The 24,257-nt window shown below is 34.7% G+C and overlaps 1 protein-coding gene across 1 annotated transcript; it reads right to left on the bottom strand.

Annotated features, from left to right (window-relative positions):
* Positions 1 to 8,875: 8,875 nt before the first annotated feature.
* LOC149781929 (signal recognition particle receptor subunit beta-like) lies at positions 8,876 to 23,552 on the bottom strand. The gene is made up of 6 exons (XM_089935032.1): positions 23,524 to 23,552; positions 22,538 to 22,610; positions 21,417 to 21,499; positions 17,510 to 17,569; positions 15,622 to 15,753; positions 8,876 to 9,017 (listed from the first exon to the last, which is right to left on the bottom strand). The coding sequence occupies exons 1-6, from the start codon at positions 23,550 to 23,552 to the stop codon at positions 8,876 to 8,878; spliced, it is 519 nt and encodes a 172-aa protein (XP_089791158.1).
* Between the last annotated feature and the right edge of the window lie 705 nt (positions 23,553 to 24,257).

Below are 24,257 nucleotides of genomic sequence, written 5' to 3'. Positions count from 1 at the left end.
GTTGAGAATAATGAGATTAAGAATATATATTGATGTGACGCAATTTAGTGATGTCTGTATGTTAAGTAGGTTACCGCTCTTTATTGCAACACTGTTTTCTATAAGAACGTGTGTGGTTTTCGATGTGCACGAATGCGTGACCGGAAATGTAGATAGCCTTTATCTGATGATTGATTGTTGATGTAGTGTGAGGCGAGATGGCTAACACAAATGCTAACGTCCTTGTGTTTTTCGTAGTAAGCTTTTGGAGGACAGAACTACCGGGTACCGGTAGTCAAGTCCCAAGTCTCAGAGAGACAGGATAGAACAAGGCAGTAGGCGAGAACAAGCCTAGTTGCTGGAGAAAGAGAGAGAGAAAAGTGGAGGAGAAAAGGAGACATAAGGGGAAGAGGATAGGAAGTATCGGAGTACGGAGAACGCCGGAAGGAGGAAAGGAATTGGCGAAGTAAACACAGATGAGTAGAAACCAAGTACAGGAGAAAGCCATCTCACACTATAATCACGTGATGAAATAGGTTGTTACATGGTCGAGAGGAAGAAGATTGGTTGAGAAATTAATATCGTTTAATTCATATTAAATTGTTATTCTTTTGAATTTCACCTTTGTGTTCTTAATAATTTAATTGTCGGTATTGCTGACTGGGGGCTCGGAGCTTTACCTCTATCACTAATTTCACTTCCTACAAAAACGAGCCAGGGTGGGAATTCCATAGTAATTCAAATAAATATTGGGAGCATTCCACCCCAACGCATAACAGTGGGTCACATAGAACTTCACAGTATGTATGTATGTATGTATGTATGCATGTATGTATGTATGTATGCAAGTGTGTGTGTATGTATGTATGTATGCATGCAAGTGTGTGTGTATGTATGTATGTATGTATGAAAGTGTGTGTATGTATGTATGTATGTATGCATGCAAGTGTGTGTGTGTGTGTGTCTATGTATGTATGTATGCATGCAAGTGTGTGTGTATGTATGTATGCATGCAAGTGTGTGTATGTATGTATGCATGCAAGTGTGTGTGTGTATGTATGTATGCATGCAAGTGTGTGTGTGTCTATGTATGTATGTATGCATGCAAGTGTGTGTGTATGTATGTATGTATGCATGCAAGTGTGTGTGTGTATGTATGTATGCATGCAAGTGTGTGTATGTATGTATGTATGCATATAAGTGTGTGTGTGTATGTATGTATGTATGTATGTATGTATGTATGTATGCATGCAAGTGTGTGTGTATGTATGTGTGTATGTATGCATGCAAGTGTGTTTGTGTGTGTATGCATGTATGTATGCATGCAAGTGTGTGTGTGTGTTTATGTATGTATGTATGCATGCAAGTGTGTGTGTATGTATGCATGCAAGTGTGTGTGGGGGGAGTATTAGTGATTTAACATATGCTAAAGAGGTTGTTTCATTACTTATATTAGAAACGACATATGTATAACATTATTTAAAATAAAGAATTACGAACGGTAAACGTGTTTTAATCTATTTTTTTAAGTTTCTAACATCACTTTCCACTTTCGTGTATATTTGTCACTTTCATTTTTAATTTCGTTATGGCTCGACTTATGTAAAGAGAATTTGGATTAAATATGCATTTAGATGAGAGTTAATTACTGGGTCACCATCTGAGTAAGTGCTCTACTTTCTAATGCCAGTATCTACGACTTTTTCTGGGCTCGAGTCCATAGTCAAGAGGGTTCAAATTTTGGTGAGTGCATGCAAGGCATTTGATTTCGTAACCATAATCAAAATCTATCAAACGGTTACATCGATCGGAATAAGTCACTTGTGCCAGGTGATTCCAGTTCTCAAAGTGGACAACAGCATTCCATGGGAATATAATAGATTAGATCCGGTCAACAACAACATGCATCCGTAGCTCGGTGAAGTGTATTTGTACTTGAATAAACAACATCACGCAGCCGTAGCTCGGTGAAGTGCATTTGTGCTTGAATAAACAACATCACGCAGCCGTAGTTCAGGGAAGTGTATTTACGCTTGAGTAAACAACATCACGCAGCTGCAGTTCAGAGAAGTGTATTTGTGCTTGAGTAAACAACATTATGCAGCCGCAGTTCAGGGAAGTGTATTTCTGCTTGAGTAAACAACATCATACCGACACAGTTGAGGGAAGTGTATTTGTACTTGAGTCAGCAACATCATGCAGCCGCAGTTGAGGGAAGTGTATTTGTACTTGAGTCAGCAACATCATGCAGCCGCAGTTGAGGGAAGTGTATTTGTACTTGAGTAAGCAACATCATGCAGCCACAGTTGAGGGAAGTGTATTTGTACTTGAGTCAGCAACATCATGCAGCCGCAGTTGAGGGAAGTGTATTTGTACTTGAGTAAGCAACATCATGCAGCCGCAGTTCAGGGAAGTGTATTTATACTTGAATAAACAACATCATACAGCCGCAGTTCATTGAAGTGTATTTGTACTTGAGTAAACAACATCATGCAGCCGTAGATCACTGAAGTGTATTTGTACTTGAATAAACACCATCATGTAGGCCTAGTTCAGGGAAGTGTATTTGTACTAGAATAAACAACACCATGCAGCTGTAGTTCAATGAAATGTATTTGTACTTGAGTAAACAACATCTTGCAGCCGTATTTCAGTGAAATACATTTGTACTTGAGTAAACATCATGCAGCCGTAGTTCAGTTAAGTGCATTTGTACTTGAGTAAACAACATCATGCATCCGTAGTTCAGTGAAGTGCATTTGTGCTTGAATAAACAACATCATGCATCCGTATTTCAGTGAAGTGTATTTGAACAACATAAGATTCAGCAGCAACATGGACACTTACTTTACCAAGAGAACCAGGACAATTTCCTGACCTGCGGATAAGAAGCCAAGAACACATATGAGGATCGCCAGACTAGGACACGGTTTAGAAATGATAGTTTGTTGTTATGTTGGACATGTGGTTTCGACAAAAATATTTATAAAATGGAATGGATGCATGTCTGAGACAACATCGAAATATCACCATCGTCATTTCGATGCTAATGCTATGGAATGTGAACCATCATCGAAGAAGCTAGACTTGACGAGCGCCGTGAGGAAGACGTACCTGAAATAATAGGAAGGACATCAGCAAAATGTAGTGCAGAACGACAGTGAAGCATCCTCTTCGACAAGTGGAAGTGAAAACCTTCAACATTGCCTCTGGACTCCGATCCAAGCTCGATGAGCAGATAATGTTTTCCAAGGACGGTTGCTAAACCTTTAGCTCATTGGCGTCCTCATTGCAGCCACGAATGAAAGTCCCTTCAACTTCCATCTCTTCAACATGTTCACGATAGCAGTCATCCAAGACAGCCAATCTTTGTGCACCGGACTTGTTGAAACCAACATTGCCCACAAAAATAACTCAGTGATCTTACTTGATAGTATTTGAAGACAAAGGACATCATAAATCGAAAATTAGTAGACAGGCATGATATGATTGTGGTTCTCTCCCAAAGTACTATGATGAACAATATTTAGCAAAAATATTCACTAAAGAAAGAAATACGGTCCCCGTACACGTCATGAAGACAAGACAGATATAATATGATTATTTCCAGTTGCTAATCGCAAACGTGGAAGCAGTCTGGCGTAGAAAGGTCAGAATGGCACGCCCAGTTGGATACAACAGTAAAATAACAACCTGGAAGGTTGGCAATACAATACTTGTAGAGCACATTCTCTCGCTATACCGGTGTCATTTTCAGATAATTCGTACCACACTTATAGTATTTTTTACATCCAAACTTTGTTTTAGGCAGAACTTAAAATTGAAACAATATTCTGAGTATAACAGAGGACTACAACTTGGTTATATATCTCCTTATCTGGAATTCGTGTGTGCGAGCACTACAATAAGAACAAACTTGTTTGCCATATTTATGTGGCCCGAGGGTAACAGGTGTTTAAAGATTAGAATCTGTAACTTCAGAGACTGTAACAAAACCACCATTGTTTGACACGATGCATGATATACGATTCTTCAAACAGAATGGATACCGATATAAACAATAGTATATTATGCAGAGGATTTTTTTTTTCAATGCAACAAAATAGTTGAAAATATGACGGATGTTCACTTACGCAGAGACTGTATTTAAGAGTGGTCTTGTTGATAAAAAATACCTTTCGATAACAAAATGAATGGGACCTATGTAACTAGTAATACAAATGTTTCAGGTGTGTAAGGCCAAAGGCAAGTTTGGTTTCTAGTTTGCAGAAGTGTTTGGTAATGATGCCATTCTGAAACAACGTAAATATATAAGGGAATAAAATTGTACAAATTATTAGCTCCTAACAACTTTCCACAATGATAACCTATGTAGGCACATGGTCGTAAAGGCTCTGCTCTGCTTGTCGAAAACAAAACAAAAAACTTCCCTTGGATGCAGACTCTCTGTCTGTCTATATTTCTCTCTTTATGTACATGGATGTCTGTCTTTGTGTTAAACGTTTAATTTTGTTATATTCTACGATCATAGGTCAAAGTTAGTGCTGCCTCTAAATTCACCATTTTAGTATTCGCTACATACATTTCAATTTTATAAATTGATACGATAACATTCTATTGCAGTGACTAATAATTAGACTATGCAGTTGAGATACCACCATTTTACAGAGGTTATATTTTGTTTAATAACCTATGTCTATTTTTAAAAGCAGGAAAGTCTCTTCGTTTCCCCGTAAAAATTAATCATCTTCTGCCTGCTCTTTACAAAAATATGAACCATCCTCTGCTTAGTCGTTACAAATCATTCTTAGAAAACGTCCTTATTTTGACTTTGATGCCAACAAATATTTTCAATGTTCGCATATTGTGAAAGAATGATGCAAAACATGAATCAAAAGATCAGCCATCAGAAAAATTGCTCATTTTGCAAATATTTTCCTTGCACTTAGCATTTACAACATATTTGGGATCGCGATTGTAAATTTCCACACATTTCCAAAAAATTAAATATTATGTACACATTTTAGGTATAGAACAATCACGATATCAAAGCAAAGGCGATACATATCAATATCGCGTCTATTGTATGTGTTTCGTAGCGATTCTTTTATAAATGGTATAATTACGGTACTAGTGATACAGTCGGACGATTTTGTACAATTTGTGTGTTCAAACCAGAGTCTGGTCTACTTATCTGACTTTGTAAACGAAAACAATAATTACTGTGCATGACATTTTGAGCGGGAACATACTGTACATTTTGTAAACGATTGCACGTAAACAAAAGGTCTAATCCTTTTGTATTTTCATGCTTGTTCCATACTTGTTTTTATTTCCTTTTCAGTCTGTGGTATGAAATAACTATTTGCCATTTCATACAATTGGAATGAAACCGTACTTCCTTCTATCCTTTCTTGGGATTGATTAGAATAAAGACAATACTATCATCGTAAAATTTGTAGAAACTTCTAAATTAAGCTTTAAGGCGATGATACAATTTCATCCGATGTTTTGCTTAAAATGGGTTGCGTTAATCGTGCAGATGGAAAGATAAAAACAACTATTATAATTTTACAGTTCTGAGTTTTGCACAATTACTAGTGAGGGATACTTTTGTAATGCATTCAAGATTGAACTGAAATTATAATTTGGATAAATATGGCACTCGCAGTACTTCTATTCTTGTTTAGCTACCACATATATCCCGTTTATGTTTTTCTATGATGTTTGATTCTCACACTTGTCCAATATATCGAATATATTGCTAAATAAATCATCATCATAACACTAGATGTTTTACTTTTATATGGTTACATACATCCGTTTTTAATCAAACAAGTTCATACATTTTACACAAATTATGGAACCTATCGGTTTTTGTCAAATCAAAGACTGTCAATGGACATAGGCACATTCACAATATCCGACGATAAACACAAACAAGGTGTGATTTTGTTAATGCCCCTTCTTCTTTTGGAGATGTCCGCTTAGTAGACAGGTTGTGTTAGCTAGTGCGTGTCGGCAAGGCGATCGCTACCATCACTTGGCTGACCAGAGTGTGCTTCTAAGTAGGACACGATTTATAATTATCTCGACTCTACGATAAAATGCTTTCTCCATGCCATTTCACTTTACAGTACCACGCCTCCAAGTGTAGTATACAGGATAAGACCTTCTACTTTCTATGGCATATAGTTGTGGTTACACTAATGCCTCTGATATGCCTTTCCTTGTGTCAGAGTAATCCTGATTGACTGTGTACGTAAATATGAGTTAACGTATTGTCACTAGGCGAGTGTATTTGTTGCTAATCAATGCCTATATGACTAAGTTTCATCTTTTTTGAGGGATGTGCTCATATTCGAGTGGGTAGGGAGATTGAAGCTTGCATATATATATATATATATATATATATATATATATATATATATATATATATGTATGTTTATGTGTATATATATATATGTATGTATATGTATATATATATATATATATATATATATATATATATATATATATATATATATATATATATATATATTTTACGAGACTGTTTTTACGAGAATATTTTTTTCATAAGTCTCCACCAGCTTTTACGAGAGTGTTGGTCTCGTAAACTCTTAGTAATGCTGTTTCTCATGACCCGATAGAGAGAGAGAGAGAAAGGAAGGCGTTCAAACTCTTTTGAAAGAGGGTGTCACTCATAACGGTGTAGATATGGCTACATCTGGGGAATATGGCAATCGGGAGGTACGGGATCTCTAAGAACACAAGCCTCTTTGAGATTCCGACGAAAATACTGGCTTTATTGAAATACTCAACATATAAAATTACATTCCAATATCAATCTACATAAACTTAAATTACGCATATAAGAGATACATATAAAACTACCATATTCCTTCACTTACCAACATCATACATTTGTATAATGTCTGCCTTTTAGAATATAATACAGATAATTAAATAACGAATAAATTCACGATAGCTAAAGAATTTAAAATTCAATATTTCAGACTAATACCGCAATCATTTAATAGAAATATATTTTACTGAATTTAATCTAAAATGTAAACATATTAAACTCTATTATTTAAAGAGTATTTTATTTCTAAATTAACTATTATTGAGCATGAAGATGGTAGTGAACGTTGTTTTTTTTACTATAATCAATAATATAATCACAAGTAAATATAAGTTCTTTAAACAATTAAACATTCCAATGCATTATATTAAAGAATAGCAAAGAAATATTAAAATACTCCGATGTCGCAACGTACTGATGTTAGATTAACATCTTAACACTAAAAATCCTTATACAATATGAAAAAGTGTACATAGACAGTAATCTTACCTGTAACGACACAAGCCTCTTTGAGATTCCGACGAATGGACTGATGCGTCCGCAGTCCGACATTTTTTAATCAGTTTCTTAGGACGTAGCAGAATATGGTCACACGTCTGGTTCTTGGAATCCGCCAGAATCTCAAAGAGAGGCTCCATGTTTCTTACAGACTATCGTTTGGATCTAAGTACGTCATTAGATAGACAATTTTGCCAGATCAGCTCATTTACCCATTTAGAAAGAATCTTTGGAATTTAGTTCATCTATGTACACAACGTACCGAGTGTAGTTTTTTGTTGACTTATGATACAAGGGAAATGTATAGTGCAATGGTTGAATTGTTTCCGTTTTGATTATTTTTCTGAACAATTTGACTGAGCTGATACTTACATGGAAACAATTACACCACGTCCAAGCTGGTATGTTGAATTCTGATTTGAATGCCAAGTTTTGTGTAATATTGCAAATATGGACAATTTTTAGAGAGAGAGAGAGAGAGAGAGAGAGAGAGAGAGACAGGAAGGCTTTTGTAAGATAAATGAACATACATGTAGGACAATTAGCAGTTATTACGCCTTATAATAAAAGAAGAAAAAATGCTTCAATAAAAATTATTTTACTGCCTGTAACCATGTGCTTTGTGATTATGAATAAAGTGCAGCTCAATGTTAATTTCAATCAGCATATATCAGCCAATACACGGCACTCAATTACCAAGACGAACGCAAGGTAACTTTCATAAAGTATACTAAGACAGAACTTGCTTTTTTCTATAAAAGAGCCAAAATTATTATTGAATTAATTCATTAATAAAAGCTATTCGTCCTTTCACCTTTAACCTTGATCGTCTTTTTTTAATCCAATATATAATATGTGTCTGGTAAAAAAACACAGTGACAACGAACATACAATTACAAAAAATGATTTTAATAAATTACATTGCTGTATGTTCGAAGGAATACCTTATTTACCAATCGTATTAAATATCATCTTAAATACTTATTTACTAATATTATACATTAACATGTTATTAACAACGCTTTATATTAATATAAAACAAACGTAAATGCAAACGAAAATGAGAATTTGTAAAATATTTTAATTTCTGCATACCTGAATTGAATTCATTAGAAGTCTCATGCATTTGTTAAGTTTTTACTACATTTACATATGACAATTTGACTACTATCCCTTCCTATCATTTATCTAAATAAGAATCAGTGCGTTAAAATTTGTATCGCATCTTTTTGTATCCTTTCTGCAGTGTTATTTATATTGTCTAGATAATATATTGATATATTTGACTGCGGATAACCACGTTGATACAGAAAGTGAAAATAGCTAGGTAATTTAGTCTCTGAGCCAATCATATAAATATATACAAAAAATAATAAATATATAGATGTAAATACATACATATATATACAAAATCAAAAAAACATTTACCTATAAGAAGACTCGATATACATGAAGACTTAATTACTGTTTTGTTAGTTATGACCAGATTTTTGTATATGCGTATGAAAAAATTACTTGTTAACATTGAAATTACTAAATACATACGTCTCCTGGCATGTCAATATCAATCACAAGTCCTCTTTCCCTTTCCAAGCCCGATACTTTTGTTAGCAGCTGTTCAAGGGCCTCATCTAGGCTGTCTTTACCATCGGCTCTTGTGTTCGGCAATTCAAGACTTGTCGGAAAAATATACAAGCTGGTGCCGAACATGAATAATGCGAGCTTTGATACCATCTATGTAGCGTAAATAAAGTACATAAATTCGATCAGAATAGGTTAGTGTCGTTTTGAATGTTGCTGAAAAGCTTCAGTGTTGGGAACATTTTACAGCTGAATTTGCCCGCTCTTAAGTCATGTCCCTTCATTAACCGCGTGCACAAAGAACGGTTGTTGTTGTTGTTATTGTTGTTTAACGCCATTTTTCAGCACACTATAGGCTATACATGGCGGCCAGTATTAATGGTGGAGGAAGAACCTGGGAAATCCCCAGAAAGAACCACTGACCCTCGAGAAGCTACTGGCAAGCTTTCTCACATACCCACATTGGCCGAATCCGAGACTCGAACCCACGCAGACAGAGGTGAGATGGCAGTGATCCGTAACGGAGAGCGCTTTAGACCACTCGGCCACTCGGGGCCCCCACAAAGAACGGATCTAACATCTAGCACACTTTAGCATGCATACAACACATTCGTATTACTCTCTAAATCTTCAAGTTTGTCAAGCCTGTTAACTGTTGAAATAAAGAATTTACTGCTCTAGTGGGCTAAGTGGTTAAAGCGTCCGCTTCGGATGCTGGAATACGTGGGTTCGAACCCTGGCCGAGTCATAACACAGTCTTATAAAAATGGTACTAGCAGATGCCTCGCTTGGCGCTCAGCATTAGGAGGTTAGTGTTAGGACTGATCGGCCTTGTGTCAGGATAATGTGACTGGGTGGGGTATGATGCTACATGTCTGCGACATGATGCCCTAGTGCGGGACATTACAATAAACTGCCACAATGCAGACATAGTAGCGATATGACTAGAAAATTGTTAATGCTACGTTAAATATCCAAATCACACACACACACACATGAGTGAGATTCATTTCCACACGAGGCAGTCAAATCCACAGGTATCCTACATCTTCCTTGCTATAAATGAACAAAATACATGAGGATGGAAATGAGTGTTATAAGAGAAAATCATCAAAAGCGTAACAAATTGTTTGTGACATATCTAAATGTAAGACAGAGATACGCATATATCTGACTCATATCTAGATGTAAGACAGAGATACGTATATATGTGACATATCTAAATGTATGACAGAGATACGTAAAAATGTTAGCAAGCAAAACTTGACAAGGCATCAAAGAGATGATTGGATATATTTAATATGACAGTGGTATATAATTGCCATACTGTTATTAAACAAATAGCTGATTCGATAGGATAATATAATACCTTTGGACGAGCAGAGCAGCGCCAGAGAGAGAGAGAGAGAGAGAGAGAGAGTAGCTGACCGGTTTGTAACAAACTGGATTTATTACTGTCATTATTTGTTTAGATAGCATGATCTAAATTATATAATTTTACAGATTAGTGTTACTCCCTCATAAACAAACAAGAGAAACCAATATAAATATGCGAACTTATAAATAACCTTTAATTTTGAATCGCACCAGATTGTAGACAATTTATTACATATGATCTTAAACAAATTAGTGATTTAGTGATGGAGCCTAAGAAATGATGAAGTTGTCGATAGAGGGTTTCGTCTACAAAATAAATGGCTTTCAAAATGTAATTACTATAATTACCTTTCATCTCCAACTTCTTGAACAGCAAGTAGTATCTAGAATATTTGCAGTGACAAATCTTACCTTCGAAGTTTCTAATCCCTAATCAAGAATCGTCTCTACTTCTTTGTTTTGAAAGATTAGACAAACTTCTCAATTTTCACATTTGTATAATATCCATGAATAGCTGTGTTTGATAACTCGCGTCAAATCAAATTTCGGCAGAGTAATTTATATGATTACATAAAAGATCCCCAAATTTCAGGCATTCATTGATGAATGCGGAAGATGGAGATAGCATGATAGCAAGCAAGCGGAAGATAAATATACACAAAGAGCGTTAAAATAAGGAAACTAATAAGGGGGCTAATCTACCAGAATATCTATCATTTTTTGTTTTTACATCTGATAGGATTCATCAACATACTAGGCAAAATATCTTCCATCAGTATGCCGAGGAGAAACCACGTGGTGTCAAATATATCCCCGGTCGCTGAATATAAATAAATTTCCTGTTCACATACCTAAGATATTTTGTCCGGTACATTCTCAAACAGAATCAGATCTAAAATAATAAATGTTATATATATATATATATATATATATATATATATATATATATATATATATATATATATATATATATATATATATATATTGTTGTTGTAGGGTTTAACGCCATTATTCAGCACACGATAGGCTATACATGGCTGCCAGTATAATTGGTGGAGGAAGAACCCTGGAAAACCCCGGGAAGAACCACCCACCCATGAGAAGCTACTGGCAGGCTTTCTCATATATCCACGTTAGCCCAGCCTGAGACTCGAACTCACGCAGACAGAGGTGAGATGGCAGTGATCCGTAACGGTGAGCGCTTTAGACCACTCGGCCGCTCGGGGCCCCTATATATTTAACAATGTGTATTTTCAAGATAGTTTCCAAATATATCAATCTGCCTCCACTCGTGACAAGGAATAGTGAACATTTGAAATGACACGATTTTACCTCACCATGTTGGAAAAAATACATATCTAGGTGTAAAAATGTATCAATGTGATTATATAAATTTAAGCTGATTTTAATTTACTGCTCATCTGTCCGAATTGATTGTGCAGGGACAAAGGATTATCAACCATAGTAATTTCTAAATGCCTATATTATATGATTAGTAAATATTCACATTCTTTCTGGACCTACAACTCTTTAGTAGACTTCAGCATTACCCAGGTACAATAATAATGTTGAAAATGTTACAAAAGTATGGGCTGAGGTTGTATTTATATATAATTCATGATTATGGTCCATCTTTTTTGTGAATGTGATCTTTGGTTCTGAGGGTTTGAGTTGGTGAGTGCTGTTAAGGCGATTGGTGCTATAGATAGCGAACCTAGGTTAGATTTTCAGCCGCCGATGTAATATAACTCTTTATTGTACAATAAAGTGTACTTCTCCGTGTTATTTCACTTCATATTATTATGAGCCATTCTTAGTAACTTTCAATAATGTCTTCTATATTCCATGATCTCTGTCATAGGAATCAGGGGTGGTACTATACCCAGAGATGAGTTAGCTGTTGGGTCGCCAAGCGAGTGTGACTTCTACTCATGACTGCCTATGTAAACGACGATGTTCCCTCCTTATTTGGGTTATGTACGCATAGTCGAGACGGTATGGGAGTGAGTGTGTGAAGTTAGGGAAACTGATGCCATATATCGAGGACCCAGGTCAAGTTCTACGTCTATCATAAATTACAATTATTTAAACGGTATGATACTGTTCTCTCTCTCTCTCTCTTATATGACAAATGCCATTTCTTTAAAGTGCGCTGGATCTAGCAAGGGATTGCGTGTCAGGAACTGATTAAGATAAATGCAAGAAACAGACAATGAGCAGTGCATGACTAGCTTTTAACTAGCCTAACCGCTTTCGACTCGCAATGTCATATTCAACTGCACACACAAAACAGAGACAAGACAAACAAACAAACAAAAAAAAACAGAAAAAGAGTTGAAATCACAAAAGTTGACACGACTTTCTAATATAATTTAATTTTTAATCTGTTTCTTTGTTTCGCTTAGATTGCTTCAGCTTGACTGATGATGTCGCAAACTAGTTGGCATTGACCAACAAAGGGAGGAGCTAGAGCTACATCTGTCTCTGTTAAAGGTAAATTGATGTAACCATAAGTTATATCCTGGATATTTAATTGTTTCATTTATGATTCAGTCATTTACAATATTTTGTCTTCTTGTACCAGAAAATGTAGAACCAATTGACTATGGAGAGGACCAGTAACATTTTCAGGCTGATGATCCCCTGGGCTTGTAGAATTTTGAGCCACGTTTCACTTATTGCTAATAGGCAGCATGAGTACAGACTTTAAAGGCCTTATGCCAGAGTGCTGTAAAATTTGGTTACATTTTTTTCAGTAGTGTTTTAAAAAGTTGGTTGAAGAATTTTCTAGTTTAGGCTTTGTCACGTCATTTGAAGGCATATATGCACTAAATTGAAAATTTGAAAGGCCTTCTTTCCAGAATGCTTCTTGTTTAATTTAATCAGATTATACCAATTGATTTCTTTTTTGAAATTGCTGAATTACTTTTCTATTTTTGGTAACCATGGCAATATTTGATGCTGGTTCCACATCATTTGTACAAACTTAAAAGGCCTTTATGCAAGGTTGTTTTTGTCAAATTTTTATTAAATTCTATTTAACAATATTTTATAAGTTTCTGAAAAACATTAATTTGGAAACAGCAGCCATATCTGGAAATGGATCAATGTCATTTGAAGAAACCTGAAAGGCTTCATTACAGATGCTGTCAAGTTTGGTAGAAATTGGTATTGTGGTAGTTTTTGAAGCTGAAAATAGCTGATGTTTATGGTTGAATTGTAAAATGTATTCACAACAGACACAGGGCCATACCAGGAATTCAAGATGAGCTAATAATATTGGTACAAAGAAACTCGAGTTATCATATGTAAAGCTATAAGGCACATTTATATATACTGATATAATGACCTTGACCTATGAACTATTAACCCTTGTCAAAGATATCCCATTCCAAGAGGCCAATGGTCTTGATCTAGGAACTATGAAACCATGTCAAACAGATGTCTTTTTCAATGAGGAAAATGACCTTGACCTATGAACAATCATCCGCATGTCAAGTTAAGATAGCCCTTTCTATGAGGATAATGACCCTGACTGATGAACGATCAGACTCATGTCCTAAAGAAGATATCGTTTTGATGAGATATTACCCTACTGTACATGTAAGAAACCAGTAAAATGTGTTAGACCTTTAAATCAATAAAAATATCTCGTTATTGCAAACAAGAATGTTATCACACGTACTCAGTTATATTCTTCACATATCTAATAGCAATAACTTCCATTTCACCAGAGAGACAATGGCCAATGACATTCTTAGCTGGTGAAGAATGGGGGGGGGGGGTGTCGGGGCATGATCTATGAGGTGATGGACATTTCCTGCTGTAATTAAATTAGATAATGTATTTGAAGAAACAAAAATAATAGTTAAAAAATAATATGAGTGGTTGTTTGGGTTAAAAAAAACAATAACACACTTTGTTCTTTCATCTGTGAAATTGACTGGTTACTGCATGTTCACAACTGAGGGCTATGGAGGAGGGCAAGGACAGGGTATAAAGTAGCAGATGGGTTTCAATTCCCGATTTACTCATATTAGCAATGCTGGCAGCTACTCTGAATTCCACTTTTAATAATCATTATTCATCATCCCATTTATGTAACGGTACAAAACATCATGTGTTCCCTCAAAGAAATAAACATTTACTTTGTATGCTATAACTCTCCTTTATTGGACGATGGATGTATGGGTATATATCTGCTAACCACGTTATTTTTTTTTTAAAAAATCATTATATTGAGAACAGCATTATATACAAACCGCTTTATGTTGAGAACAGCATTATATACAAACCACAATATACTGAGAACAGCAATGACATGAAAACAGCATTATGTACCAAACCACACTATACTGAGAAAACGGTTATACAGTGAACAGAAGCATATTGGAAATGATGAATGTTTTTTCCCCCAAACTGCGTTTGAAAAGAAAATAAAGATACAACACTATGTTTTACTTTGGGTTTTTTTCCAAACCAGAATGATACAGATTAGTATGACTTTAGTCATGGGGTCCATAGTGGTGCAATGTTATTTCAGGAATTGTTATGACAATATGCATTATAAGGAGCAGCAGCTGTAGCATCCAATCAAATTTACGATAAATGAAGATCAGCGAGCACAGAAGACTTCATCATGTTTACATATTTCAATGTGTCACAAGGAAATCCAAAATTTTGGCCACATTTATTATAGTGGATAATACATTTTTGTGGGTTTTTTCCAAACCAAAGTTTAACAGACATTAACCTTAAAACAATTGTGTAAGAAATTATTTTTGCACATATCTTTTATTCCATTTTAAGCATATGAAACAAAACAATATATAAATGTTATGCACCATGCACATCAGTAATTTGCCAAAAATTATCTTGCAGATAATCCAGTGAATTTGTGACAGTTATAAGTCTTTATCATATTATGATGTACAGAAAATGAATTAACCACTTATATCTAATCACTAACAAAATTGCATGAATGCTGTCAAACTAATGTTGGAAAAGATTTGTTTTTATTCAACTTAAGCATATTCAGAAGCTGACAAATCATTTGAGCTTCAATGCTGGACAAATCTTGATCTATCGGGCAGTTTCTGCAGAATAATGAAAGCCAATTATGGGTCAAAGCATCTCTAAAGTCATAAATTACATGATCATGCTGGTCCATGAATGTATATGTACAACGGATATAATATGTACAAAGGTTATCTTATGTACAATGATGCTTACACAGTCCATAGAAAGAACAATGGATATCAAATGCCTGCATGATAATGGTATGGCCAAAGTGTTATAACCAAAATAATTCTAAAACTTACATTTCCTTTTCCAGTTGTGACTGAATCACCCTCAATCCTTTGGCCAATGTCAAATCTTGCTTGGTACAGGCAATCAAGAATGGTGGACAGTTTGTGGATATAGCACTGTCACTCAGAAGTGTGTACAAATACCTGTAAATAAAAGGAAGAATGTATCACGATCTGTATGTCGTTTCCTATTTAAAGCTTTATTGTTTTAGAAAGACCCATAAAACACAAGATTTCTTTGCAGAATTAGTTGCTATGTGATATGTACTGGTTATATATTTGACACAAAAGAATCAATGCACAAGTTTAACACTAATCACATCACTGCCGTATCCACCGATGATAGAAAAGTCATCTCTTGGAAAAAGTTTAATCTTAATCACACCATTGTTGCAGCCATGACGTAGGATAAAAGTGATCGCTTGGAAAACCTTACTGTACAAGTTTAAAACTGATCTCACTATTGTTAAAACCACAGACCCAGGAGAACAGTGATCACTTGGAAAACTTTAATGTACAAGCTTAACATTGATTACACTATTGTTGAAGCTGCAGACGCTGGAGAACAGTGTTGCTGTGGAAACCTTTAAGGTACATGTTTAACACTGATTACACTATTGTCAAAGCCACAGACAAAGAAGAAAAGTAATATCTTCGTCTAAACATATTTGACTTTGCACTTTTCAGCCACATCCACAAAACAAGTAAAATTGGTCTATCCTTCAGCTGGCTAGATTCAAATAGTTTACAATGTACTTTCTAACATTTTATAAATGCTATAACCTTGGCTATTTTTGTCATGTTTTAATTTGGTCCAAAATCACTTACTGGAAATGATATCTTGAAGTATTTATTTCATTACAAAGAGTTAATTCCCAACCCAGAATCCGGTTAATAAACTTATGGTAAAGTGTCATTCAAATATTTTCTGTATTTCAATATTATTGTCCAGATTAAGAAAGAGGTCACATAGCAAAATTCTCCTTTGCTGCGACTAAAAATGTAGGGGACATAACTCTGTTATGTAATAAACAATTTAGCCATAATGTACATCTGTCTGGGTGATGTCTGATCAAAATATCTACAAGGCTTTGCAAAGTTACTGACCAGAAAATCAAATTTTAGGAAATGGATGTATATTGCATTAACACACACAATTGTATATGGGTTTACAAAGTTACTGACCAGAAAATCACATTTTAAGAAATGGATGTGTATTGCATTAACACACCCAATTTTATATGGGTTTACAAAAGGAAAATCTCTCAGTCCTTAATCAATCTGTCGTTTTATTCCCTGGTTTGAAAATAAATGCACATTTCTTGTTGAATTTGGCGGGATATTTTATGAAAATGCAAAACTCAAACTTACAACCCCAAACTGTGTCTTAATCATATAGACCTTCGACATGAATTAGTCAGAAACTCAGTTACCTGGTCTTATTTGAGATGCATTTGATTATTCGGATATTCTTGAGTGAGTCTTCCTCCGACTATCTAGTATCATAATTTCAAATGTATACAACATATCAATAATTTTATCCAATAGCACAGTTGATGGTGATCAAAAGCACATGAACTGGACCAAAGGCAGGAGCAACATTCTGACAATTGTGGGCTGATAAAAATGGTCTTTATCTTGATGGAAATAATAATCCTTGTGTAAGCTCTTGGGTTTTATAATCATGAGCGCAATCTCTGATACAAAATGCAATGCTATGTCTGTAAAAAGGTGAGAGTACCCAATGCAGGTTGTACATTATAATTGTCATAACTGCCAAGTTTTGAACTACTTTAATTAAAAACATTTAAGTGGCAAGCCATCAAATCTGCTCTAGTGCAGTTTGAAAATATGAACCATCTACAAGTAAAGCTATCCTTTCTCTGTCTGAAATGCTTACTCTGCAACTTCTTTAACCTCCTTCTGGATGGTCGTGCTGTCTACAACAAAGATTATGGCTCTGGAAAGGAAGAAACTGAGAATCGGCTGCAATTAGAAAGAAACTGTGCTCAGTAAATAAAATTGTGATTAAGAAATCATGGGGGGTGGTGGTCATATAAGCCTATCATTGATGAGACATTTGTCAAGACAATTTTTTCATACTGAATTACAAACCTTTGTGTAAATTCTTGACATTCCGACACATGGCTAACAATCTCTTTCAGGCAAAACATATGTCCATACAACTATGTCAGGATCCATACAGTTTATTTATGATATGTGTGATAATCACAAACAAAATCTGGAATGAATACTCAATCAAAATATCTGGAATGTTCATCAATAATCGGGGGTTGGGGTGCGTGGGTGGGGGGCAATTGGCCTTCCTAATAGGTTTCATACTGAATATCATACCGTTCATGTTTTACTGTTCATTGTTTTATTTGCCTTGCTTTCATCAGGAAATACAATGAAGTCTTAAACTTAAAGTCCATATTCACTTATAAAATTCAAACTGCAGACACCAAAAATCCTCTTCTGCCATAATATAATGCACCTCCAGATCAGGGTCTAAGTTGTTTGTTCTACTAACTACCTTTAACGAACTGCACAGACTCAGATCTGCCATAGCATTATGTAATGGCAGATGTGGGTCTGTGCAGTTTGCTGTTAGACTTGTCTTATTAGAGAGTATATATGGTATATAAATTTTAACATGTACTGACAGTCATGTACTTGATCAGTGGGATGGTATAACTGTTATGGAAATAATTAGCAACCCCAGTCATTTTTCTGATATTGAAATAACTGCACGCACTTGATTTCTTCATACAGATCCGTTTAACAGCATTCCAAAACAGTTTAATTTTTGTATATCTCTATTTTAAAAACAGTTATGCAACTTTTAAGTTCCAAAATATTTACAAATTTCTAGAATTTGTGTCTTATATATAGATGTATTCAAATTATGTGCCAGTCATGAAAACAATGTAAAATGTTTTTTCCATAAAAAATGTTATAACTTTCTTTTTTGTTGAGATATTATTATGAAATTAGATATTCTGATTGTATGTTTCCTGGTGAATTCATTGCTCTCATTAAATCTGTTGTCCAGCTTCAATATTTTCATTTAGAAATGAAAATCATATAAACATTTCACAACTTTTATGACATTTAACTTAATATAAATATATCACATTAGCAATAGTTCATATGTATGTACAACAACTTTGAAAACAAAATAATGCAATGTTTATTCATAATTGTCATTCAAACAATGTTGCAAGACCTAATGTCACGAATAGGATTTATGCTGGTTTCATCTTCTAAATCCTGTGATGTTATATTTAACTCCTTGCAGAATGGACCAGGGAATGCAGCCTTCTTTCACTTAGAACTAATGTTTCAATATCATATACCTGCAAAATAATTTACCACTTTCAGACTTTGTAATTTTTTGTTTTGTATTTTGAAAACATTATTGATCCTATCAAATGTCATCAATGCATTGGGAATTTAAGAAACCACTTTAAGTGTGCGTGTAGTTACTTTGCTACGCTCGTCACAGTAAAAACAAGCATTGTCATATCAAAACTTTGCATTTGTCTGATAGTAATGCGATTTTTTATCATTATTTCATCAGACAATGTCCCATTGCAACATTTAAACAAATGCAATAATATAATGAATAGAAGGTTGAACATATTTAAAAACCAACGAGTGTTTGTCAGTTCAGATATTTACAGCATCGACAATTTGAGCCAAGTTATAGTGGACGAAAATCTATGCTTTGCGTGTTAATTTTGCAACAGGATACGGTCTAAGCCGTACAAGCATTAATACATTAAAAACTATAAAAGAAATCATCTAAGCATGTTCTTCTGGCACACCAGTTTGTATGAAATTAGCAATAAGTTTAGTTTTGGAACATCAGTTGTGGAAACGTTGACATCGTTATCAGTTGTTAGAAAATTCAAATATGGCAGACATTTGTTTCCAATATTAGAAACAAATTGTTAGGATGAAATATGTTTCTTTGATAATACTTAAACATCATAATACAGTGGCAGTACAACCTCTACCTCACAAATACAAAAGTGCTAAAAGTCATCTGCCACCTAGGTGGAAGACAGACAAGAATGATCTCCCATTATATGGTGAGACTGGCACCAAATCCTGTCCATGCATCAGCTTCTAATGGAGTGGATGTGCAGACCATCAGGTTTTAATGCAACTGTAGGAAGGGGGAGCATACCTGTATTTTCAACAGTTTAGTTTTAACAAGAATATTTTACCCAAAAATTTGTTTCTTCTTCGAACATGTTACCTGATCATAATACTTTAGGAATATATGTAAGTGATGGAGGGAGTTACATCACCTTACCCAAGAAAAGGCTCAGTTTCTGGTCCTGTAATGTACCTGATGCAGCTTCTAGACCTGCCAAACCTAACAAAACCTTCTCAGTAAGGCAGTTGTTAGTTTTCCATAAGTCAGACCAATTTTTCGTGAGGTGCAATACAATATCCTATACTGATGGAAAACATGCATTTAAAAAATCTGGAAGTTTAATCAGTAAACATTATGTTCAGTTAAAACGTTTGTGAAGTACACGTGGACCTTAACTACCACCAATACAGTTTCATTCACTTCAGTTCCAAACCGCATGAAGCTCGATGGCTTCTTGCTATCTCTCAACCTGATGTAATCCTGTCCTTCCTGCTTTTTTCCTTTGAATTCTTTATAATTATTTTGTATTCTTGTGCTGGCAATTTATAATTTTTAAGAGACTTATTGTCCCTTTCATTCTGAATATCCATCGTTCATTGGATGGCATTTTTAAAAAAATCAAAAAGCAACAGCTTGATCATGCAGACAGTTTACATAAAAATATATGTGCAGTTTAACCATCTAAGGTATTCATTTAAAGTTAGTCTGGTTCCCTGATCAACATCACAGATTTTAATATGATACCTAGATCCAAATCAAACACAGACAAACCAATATCCAAATGTTACCACACCAATAGTATTACCATAATTTCTGCTATTATTTCATAACTCCATATTTTAACAGTCAAATCATAGCTGTTGGTAGTTTTGAGCTTCAAGTCTCATGAGATACAAACTAGAGTTAGCACAGATATACCTGGACACTACTTGCAAGGGAAAACTGCCCCCCACCCCCACCCCCCCACCCCCCACCCCAGCCCCCATCATCGATCCAGTGGAAGTTGAAACGTTGCGTCATTAAGAAGCTCTTAAATACATGTGAAAAGGTCCTGCCATCTGACATAGAACTGTAGTAAATATGATCGTGCAATTTCCTGATTACATAGCACATTTTTATAGTCTAATTTTGATTTTTGGACATTTTATGGCAGAGAAGAGCTTCTGAAGAAATATCATGAAAAGGTATGTAAAGCGTTAGGCCCATGGACACATTATCATAGCAGATTGGGCTAAACTGATGTTGCCATATTTTTGTGAATCTTTGTACACTATATCCCTTTATACAATAGTATAATCCATTTTGACACAGCCTTACATGTAACAAACTCCATTTGGACACAGACTTACATATAAGATAATCTTTGTACACTATATCCCATTATACAATAGATTACTTGTTGTATAGTCCATTCTGACACAGTCTTACAAGTAACACATTCGGACACAGACTTACATGTAACAAACTCCATTTGGACACAGACTTACATATAAGATAATCCATTTGGACACAGCGTTGCTTGTTAATTACTTTGGTATTAGATGGCCTCACTAACAATGTGACACACTCAAAGGATTCCATGAGGCACATTATAACAAAGATACACGTATATCTGCCTGCATAGATTTCTTGGCCTTACCTGGCCAGTTCTTTGTAACTTCTCAGATTCTGCATCCGTAATCTCTCGTGACCAGGAAGATCTATGATTCTCAGTGTCTTATTCTGAAATATACAACACATGAGCAGGCTGTTTACTTGTAAATATGAATGCTGTCACCAAAAGGAGTACATCTGAAAGTGAGGGACAAGGCCCATGGAACTGGACATGTTTTGTACAAATAAAGAGGTAAAGGTGGGAAATATTTAATGCTTTTACACACTGATAATACAAAAAAGTTTACAAAGACAAGATTCTTGAACACTTAGACATTTAGGTTGCTTATGTTACTTTGACTATTTTTTACGTTCTGATTGGATATTGTTAGCACTGCATTTGGAAGTAAAATACAGGTACTCCCCGAGATATATAAACTGCGAAAATGACCCTCGTCCTGGCTCTGTTATTGTGTCTTAGTTTGTTTTATTTAAATGTCGTTTACTTTAAAATTACTCATCCCTTTGTTAACATCCAAAGTGGAATCAGACCCATTATTGAGTACAGTGTTTATTTGAGAATATTCAATATTTAAATTATTAACTGGAATTATAAAGTGCTCAATATTTTCGGACTAAATAACTATTTTGGGATTATTGTGAATATTTCAAGGACATTTTTGATTTTATCATTTTGATACATCAATACAGACTGTTGGCACAGTAGTATTTTCGAGACTACTTGCACATCATCAAATTTAATATTAGAATTCATTTGGAACACTATTGAAAATCATTCGGAATACTCTATACGTTTGGACGTTTAGGATTATAAGGGATTTAATTCACGATGTTGTAAGTTCTATTTTAATTTCACTTGGTATTCTAGTGAAATAAATTATTTGTTGAGTTTTACAAAAAGCGTTGGTTTTCACTTTTCTATGACTTAATTTAAAACCATAGTGTCGTGACGGAAAATTCGAGGCAGGCGTCTGCGATACGAATTCCTCTAAAATATTCAGAAAATTTAAACTTGTTTTTGAAATTTAAATTCATAATGTTCGAGAATATTTTTATTTCTGGTATTTTAATTTCACAGATTTGATAAATCTTTATAGAAACCAGCAATCTGTCAGCAGCAGTGGAGAACTTTGTTTAAAATCCTACCCATGAAGGGTCAGAGTCCTGAACGAATTGCTTCAGCTTGCCAGACAATATAATCTTTCTGAATCGCAGGCTTCTTAAAAGAAACAAGAAATAAAAAATATTTAGTCCAATATTTTCTGGGAAAAAATTCTTTGGATAAAAATGTTTTGGGTTTGATTTGTAAGTTTCTATATGTCTCTAAACTAAAAGTAATATAATTGAAATTGACACCACCACCACCCCACCCACCCCACCCCCGATGGAAATAGAGTTAAGAAAGATGCAGCTTCAAAAAGAGAGAGAAGAAAAACAAACGTAATTACAGTTGCAGACATAGGAAATGGAGAGACAGACAGAAAGAGATGATAGGCAAATGTAATTGCAAAGAGACAAACAACTAAAAATTGCAATTGATTTTTCAAAACAAAACATATCACTTCATAAGCACATGCTCATGACGTAACATTTGACTAGAAACAGTCATTGTGTTCAAAACGTGGGTCTATTTCTAAGAAATTAAGGTGGTCCACATGTGGTAACCACTTCATATATTTACAGAATAGAACGGTGAATAACCTAGAATATCGTTTGGGTTCTTGCATGTAGACCATGTGAAAAACGATAAAATTAAAGTCCTTCAGCGTTTATTGGTACCATTGGTACAGCGCTCAAGTATTAACTACACCTAAACTGATATTTCCGTGACAAAGAATACATAAAATAATTTTGACATATAATAACTATATTTGTACTGTAACATGTATGCACATGGTACTGTGTCAACCCTATGAAATAAATATTTACTATCGTTCTTCAGTAAATGAGCTTTTGTTCGTAAAAAGCCGCATATTTCGCCATATTTTGCATCTTTAAAAGACCACACAAGCTACCAGATCTTGGAGAACATGTTTTGTCTTTGCACAGATGGCACATTTTGAAATCATGTAACACACATACAAATTTAACATGTATTCTCTTTCGCGTTCCTCCTTAACAAAAAGACTTACACAACAAAACCGTGTTTCAGCTCACCCATTATATTTCTTACCATATGTGACACGTGATTCAAATAGGATTATCACAAAACATCCATTGTTTCCTCTTTAAAAAAAATTAACATTCACAAGTCGAAAGTCATTTGTAAAACTTGGGTCTTTTTCTGATTGCGTTTTGGGACATTCTGATGCTGGGAAGTGGGGGTTAATATATAAGAGGCGCATGAAGGAAATCAACCAACAATAATGACAAGCAGTTTACGATATTTATTTTATTAACGGGGTCTAAAACATAATGTAATTATGATAGCAATTATGATACAGTGTATTTTTTCCTTACCATCATAATTTTTTTAAACAGTATTTATTATTATCATTCGTTTTATAGATTATATTCTAACATTGAATGAATTCACTATCTTGAACTCTGACGAACGTCTTCAGAATAAGAAATAATAATGTGAATTTTACACATGCAAACATGAAAGTACCGAAAGCAACAGTGAACACATTTAAAAGCAATATGTGTAAGTACTATTATTCAAAATATCCGATTTGATGAATTACTGCAGTACAAAACTTTTACTTTACTCTACTGACGACTAGATTTCTGTCGTCAGCTGACAAAGTTGGAGAAAAAAACTGAATGCAATCAAAGGGTTAGCAACTAATACCTGAGATATATCGACAAAGGTTTGGGAACTGTAAAAAAGAAACTGGACAGTCCCATGTCGAATTTGCTGCAC

This window comes from Sinohyriopsis cumingii, chromosome 15 (assembly GCF_028554795.1).
Source record: "Sinohyriopsis cumingii isolate HCF-2022 chromosome 15, ASM2855479v2, whole genome shotgun sequence".
In the NCBI taxonomy this organism is placed as follows: Eukaryota; Metazoa; Mollusca; class Bivalvia; order Unionida; family Unionidae; genus Sinohyriopsis; species Sinohyriopsis cumingii.
The sequence above is the reverse complement of the archived record's forward strand: the minus strand, read 5'-3'. Positions and strand labels throughout refer to the sequence as shown.

Excerpts from the sequence above, each read along its gene's own strand:
- LOC149781929 (XM_089935032.1), bottom strand. The coding sequence starts at position 23,552 with ATGGGTGAGCTGAAACACGGTTTTGTTGT. Across the intron at positions 17,570-21,416 it reads AGTTACAAAGAACTGGCCAG|AGCCATAATCTTTGTTGTAG; the intron begins GTAAGGCCAAGA and ends CTTCCTTTCCAG. Across the intron at positions 9,018-15,621 it reads TCACAACTGGAAAAGGAAAT|TCTTGAATTGCCGAACACAA; the intron begins GTAAGTTTTAGA and ends TTTTCCGACAAG.